The following is a 6000-nucleotide window of genomic DNA, read 5'->3' as shown; positions in this document are numbered from 1 at the left end:
GACCTCCCCACGGGAAGCATGATCAAACATGTTTTTTCAGACTTCTTGACCACCCGCAGCCCATGAAGGCGAAACAGCCCTTAAGGTGTGTTTCTCCTCTCCTTAGACCTGCAACTTAATTAGTATCTTTAATTCTCCTTCCTAATATTTGCCATTCTGTATGGACACAGTAATAGATACTTTTAGGCTTGTAGGGTGACTCTCCTGGGGACATCTTATCACAGACTCAGACTACAGTGCTCAGGCTGGATCAGTCATTCCTAACCCCAGCAGGATCCGAATCTATTAACCTGAATATTCTCTCTTAATAGTAAATGCCACTGTTTTTGATGCTGTTGTTGTTCAACTGAGGCACCATTGGGTTTTTTTTTTTTTTTTTTTTGCTTTTTGGGTCACACCCAGCGATGCTCAGGGGTTACTCCTGGCTTTGCACTCAGGAATTACTCCTGGTGGTGCTTGGGGGACCATATGGGATGCCGGGGATTGAACCCGGGTCGGCCGCATGCAAGGCAAACGCCCTACCTGCTGTGCTATCTCTCCGGCCCCAGCACCATTGTTTCTTTATGTCCCATATATGAGAATGATGGGACTCCATACCAGACTGTTTTCACTCGGGGCACCCCAGAAGGGGGCAGGTGAGAACACTTCCTGCCCAAGGACAGTAGGCAAGTAGGTAACAAATCATAGGGAGTAAAATATATATCACCTCTTGGAGAGCCAAGCAAGCTACCCATGGTGTAATTGATATGACAAAACCAGTAATGATAGGTCTCATTTCCTTGACCCTGAAAAAGCCTCCAATCATTGGGAAACACGAGTAAGAAGAGGCTGCTAAAATCTCAGGGCTGGGAGGAATAGAGACGTTACTGGTGCCCACTCCAGGGATGACAGTGATACAGTGTAACAACCTAGAAAGGGCCTAGTAATTAAGAGAATTGAAATTTGTACTGATTAACATAAAGTCACTGCTGGATCTAAATATCAAGGAAGGATGGAGGAGGAGAAAAATAAGATAGGTAACAAATCACAGACTACAACTATATTATTTTCAAAACTGTAATTAGGTATTAACAAATAAAGTATATCAACAACTCTTAAGTTAGAGTGCAAAATGAAAGCACCTTATTGTTTTAAAGGTGCAGAAGCAAGAAAATACAACAAACTTATCCACCATTTAAACAGATGTATGTGGTGTGTAAATGCCATTCAAAAACATTTTCAATAGAAAAATGGTTTATAAATCAGTTTAAAGAAGATCAAAATATTGTTTAACATCAGTTTTAACTATAAATAACTAAGAAGAAAATATATGTCCTGTTTTTGCTTGAACATTTATGTCTTCTGCTCCTTGCCTTTCGGTGAAAACATTGCATTGTAAGGCTGCCGCCTCTTTGGACGAGGACAAGGATCAAGATCTTCCTTAATGTACCCTTAAAAGAAAATTACAAATTCAGATGACTGTATTCGCAACATCTATTTCTTTCAGCATATATCTAGTCTTATTTAATACCTTCTCACTTTACTTGGTTGTCTAATTTTTATGATATTGACAAATAATTTCACAAATTAGTACCAGTTTCTTCATTTATATTAATGATATTACTAAATATGTAACTAAATACATATTACTAAATATGTAACATTATGTACATTATCTCAGATGATGCTCATATTCCTTTGAAGCAGCTTCTAATATACTTATTTCACAGATAAGGTAATGGTGCCCAGGAAGTTAAATAACTCACTGAAGTTCACAAAAACCTAGGTAGTGGAAGAGGAAGAATCTTGTCCATGATCTTACTTCAGAACGAAAGCTCTTTTTTTTTTAAATTAATTTATTTTTTAATTAGTGAGTCACAGTGAGGGTACAGTTACAGATTCACACATTTTTGTGCTTGTTTTTCCCTCATGCAATGTTCAAGAGCCCATCCCTCCACCAGTGTCCATTCTCCACCACCAATGAACCCAGTATCCCTCCCACCCAATCCCATCCCGCCCCACCCCGCCTCTGTGGCAGGGCATTCCAATTTGTTCTCTCTCTCTCTCTCCTTTTGGGTGTTGTGGTTTGCAATAGGGTATTGAGTGGCCATCATGTTCAGTCTCTAGTCTACTTTCAGCACGCATCTCCCTTCCGCACAGGATCTCTAATCACATTTTACTTGGTGCAGAACCAAAGCTCTTAAGCACTTTCCTATTTTGTCTCCTCGAGGAAGTTAAATACTAAATATTTTTTTACAACAAATTCTGGATGACCATTTTGGGAAGACTGGTGAAGGGAAGTTGACAGGAGTGGAGGGATTGGTGTAGAATTATTGTATGCCTAAAACTCAACTAACAGTAATATAAATCATGACTCTTTAGTAAAAAAAATTTAAAAAATTTTTAAAAAGTTTTTGCCAGTGTATCTCACAGTGATTCATTTTGTATTTTTTGGGCCACACTTGGTGGTGCACAGGGTTTACTCCTGGCTCTGTGCTCAGGGCTCTGTGCTTCTAGAGGGGTTCTGGGAAACAATATGTGGTGCTGGGGATTGAATCCGGGTTGGCTGCTTACGATGTAAGTGCCTACCCTCTGTACTATCTCTCACTCTGGCCCTTATCTCATGGTGATCCAATGAATAAATAAATGAGTTTTTGTTATAGCTATTATATTAATAACATGTCCCTATATTATTCACATTATTCGTTTTTAAGGTGTCTCCCCGGTCATTGTAGTTTTTACTTTGACATATCCAGGTTCTAACCAGATTGTTTAATTCTACTTGATCACCAGGCAGAGACATCTTGTCAAGAGGGGCATTTTTTGGTTTTGTTTTGTTAGTGGAAAATAAGGGAACAGCCATTAAAGAGTTTTGGAATCTTTTGGAAAAAATTAACTCATCATTAAATATCTGGAACTCCTTTTTGTAGTATCAAGTATTAAACAAACCCAGGTCTCATACATATAAAGCATGTTATTTACCACTGAGACACAACCCTGTTCATAAATATCTGAAATATTAAAGCTGCATACATTTCTCACATTACATTAAGGTGTGATACATGAAAACTCTAGTTTCATGTTAATAATTGTCCAAACAAAGGTCCATTTTATTCAGATAGGATTAATACAATTCAGAGTACTTGTTTTGAAAAGATATTCTCTCTCTCTCTTTTTTTTTTTTTTGCTTTTTGGGTCACACCTAGCGATGCACAGGGATTACTCCTGGCTTTGCACTCCGGAATTACTCCTGGCAGTGCTCGGGGGACCATATGGGATCCTGGGGATCAAACCTGGGTCGGCTGTGTGCAAGACAAATGCCCTACCAGCTGTGCTATCACTCCAGCCCAACATTGCTTAATTGTAATTTAATTTTATTTGTTTTGCTTTTTGGGTCACACTTGGCGATGCACAGGGGTTACTCCTGGCTCTGCACTCAGGAATTACTCCTGGCGGTGCTTGGGGGACCATATGAAATACTGGGAATCAAGCCTAGGTCGGCTGCGTGCAAGGCAAACGCCCTACCTGCTGTGCTATTGCTCCAGCCCTGCTCTTTCATTTTTTAACATTTAATGTTGCCAGCAACTTTTGTAAAGTTAAGTCATTTTGATGGCAGAATGAAAGTAAAATTACTTCTCTAAATTTGAGTGACTTTTTGAGTGCATATATAATCACATTAAAGTAATTATAAATAATCTTTGAGACAAAAAATTACTTGAAAAGCTGAAGGATACCATTTACAGTTAAAAATCTATTTATATGTCACAAAATCAGCACACAACTTAGAGCAGACCACAGAGAGAGTTAAGAAAGTTAATAGGTTAGACTTGTGTATATACAAGCATTAAAAAAAAAATCCCAAAATGTTATAGTCTACTCTTACCTCTTTGCATACAAGTTTGAGTGGAAGGAAAACCAACTTCCCAGAAATTCTCTGGAGTGTTAGGAGGAATATATCGGAATCGGTGTCTTGAGCAGGAAGCCAGCTTCTTTTCTCTTTCTTCAGCTGGGAAATCTGCATAATACTAATAATAAAAACTAGTAAAATTATCACTAGTATGAATAATAGGCAATGTTATATGCTGACACTAGAAGCTAAGAAACTCTTACTCAATAAGCTAATAATAATCATTGTATTTAAAAATAAGTGCTGGTAATATAAAATGTTTGCTTCACAAATGAGTAAAGTTTATCTCACCATGTAAATCAACATATTGTTTCTTCCAGCAAAAAATTCTAAAATAAAAGTGCTAGCTGAACTTTACAGTGCACGGCAACATATATATACACATATACAATATATCATGTATATATATAATATATATGTATATGGATGTGTAAAATCTTCATCTTTGTCAAATTAGTAATAAAAATGCAGAGATGTGCATTTTTCCAAATAACTGATGTTCGTGGTGAGCAGTGAGTACCGAGTGGCGCCGGGGCAGCGGCATAGGCCCAGTCTGGGGCGCGCAGAGTCATTTCTCCAATAATGCCTTGGAACCGTGGCTCCAGCCTCGCCTCAGGCCGTGCTGTCCGCTCTGTTGGTGAGTGTCCTTTGGGCCTGTGTGTCCCCTGTGTCGTCACCGTGCTTTATCAGAGCTCTTTGTAATGCCCTTATTCTAGAATGTTTCCTTTGCAGATGATGAAAAAAGAAATGGTGCCAGGTACCACCACAGTGACGGAACTCTGCTGTTTTCTGGGGTTTTGTTTTTTCCTTTCTTAAAATGGAGTGTGCTGATGTTTCTAATTTGTTCAGATGACTGCAGAACTCGGAAATACTGTTGCTGCAATGGATGTGTGACTTCCTGCTATTGGTCTTTTTTTATATAAATATATATATATATACACACACACACACATCTATATATATGAATTTTTGAAAACTTTAGCTGTGCCATAAACTTTGGAAAAAAAGTATCCCAGTTCTACTGTGTCAGGTTGGCATTGTACAGAAATTCACAGCCATATTGGTCTAGAAACGGGGAGCAACTACCTCTCTCTTTCCATTTGTACAGGGGTAATCGCATTGTATTAAATATGTAAGGTATTTTCTACATGGGTTTGATTACAGAGACTAATAAGGTATTCTCTACAAAAAAAAATAGTTATTTGGATGTAACATGCGTGCTTGTAAGTAGTTTTCCTATCTCTATAGTTAATGAAAATGAAATGTTTATCTTTGACTGTTGCAGGCCTTAAGACTTCCCCTTTAAATTGGGTTTCTCAGAGCCAGGGATGTGGCTTGGTTGGCAGAGCATACCTTGCATGCATGAGGCCGAGTTCGGTTCCTGGCACCACAAAACAAAACAAAAACATACCAATCCTCATCTCCACCCTCCTCTTATGCCTGCCAACAAAAACCAAAAAGAAAAAAAAAGGACTAGATTTTCCTATTAGAATCAAAGGCATATTGCTTTTTAACAAATTTGATCATAAAGAACCTAAACTTCATGCAATCTAGTGTCCTTATACGTAAAAAATTATGTAGATCTTCAAGCTTTAGATCAAAGAAAACAAGTAGTAGTATAAAGCTTAATAGGATACAGACAATGGCAGTACATAATTCAGTCTATTCCAGCTTACACTAGAAGAAATTAAAATCAAAGAAATAATTTGCCAGGTATCAGTGAAACTGGTAACTTAGGATAAGATTTTAAGTTTCAAGAAAAAAAAATTAATACATTTTATTTTACACAAATCAGTGAAAGACTTTAGAATATCTCTGAAACTGGGTGTGCTTTTCATTCTTCTCATTGTCATGATTATAAATCTTTGTATCCTATTTGGGCACTGGGATAGGATGATCTTAGATATCATGATTCTCAATCAAAGGAGAGAAATATTGCCACCGAATTAAAACACTAGTAGCTATAAAAAGAATGAAAAAATTGGAGAGTTAGAAAACAAAGCAAGAGAGGAGTGCCAAGTCTTGTCCTAGATAAAGACTTTTTTGTTCCACTTCTCAATGAGATGGGAAGATATTTAAAGGTTTGTGGCAGAGAGGTGATGTAATGTTAACTT

General features: G+C 37.6%; 1 protein-coding gene across 2 annotated transcripts in view; it reads right to left on the bottom strand.

The window, feature by feature from the left end:
- Positions 1–346: 346 nt before the first annotated feature.
- The window catches only part of RBBP8 (RB binding protein 8, endonuclease), a 72512-nt gene continuing 66858 nt past the window's right edge, over positions 347–6000 (bottom strand). For both annotated transcript variants that reach the window (XM_055126959.1, XM_004606014.2), the window contains exons 18-19: positions 3863–4004; positions 347–1430 (exon numbers count right to left, since the gene is read on the bottom strand). In XM_055126959.1, the coding sequence (XP_054982934.1) occupies positions 1333–1430; positions 3863–4004 (240 nt within the window). In that variant the 3' untranslated portion in view covers positions 347–1332. The remainder of the gene's footprint in view (positions 1431–3862; positions 4005–6000) is intronic.

The sequence above is a fragment of the Sorex araneus genome, chromosome 2 (assembly GCF_027595985.1).
Source record: "Sorex araneus isolate mSorAra2 chromosome 2, mSorAra2.pri, whole genome shotgun sequence".
NCBI classification, from domain to species: Eukaryota; Metazoa; Chordata; class Mammalia; order Eulipotyphla; family Soricidae; genus Sorex; species Sorex araneus.
Note: the sequence above shows the minus strand (reverse complement) of the source record. Positions and strands in the feature narration are given on the sequence as shown.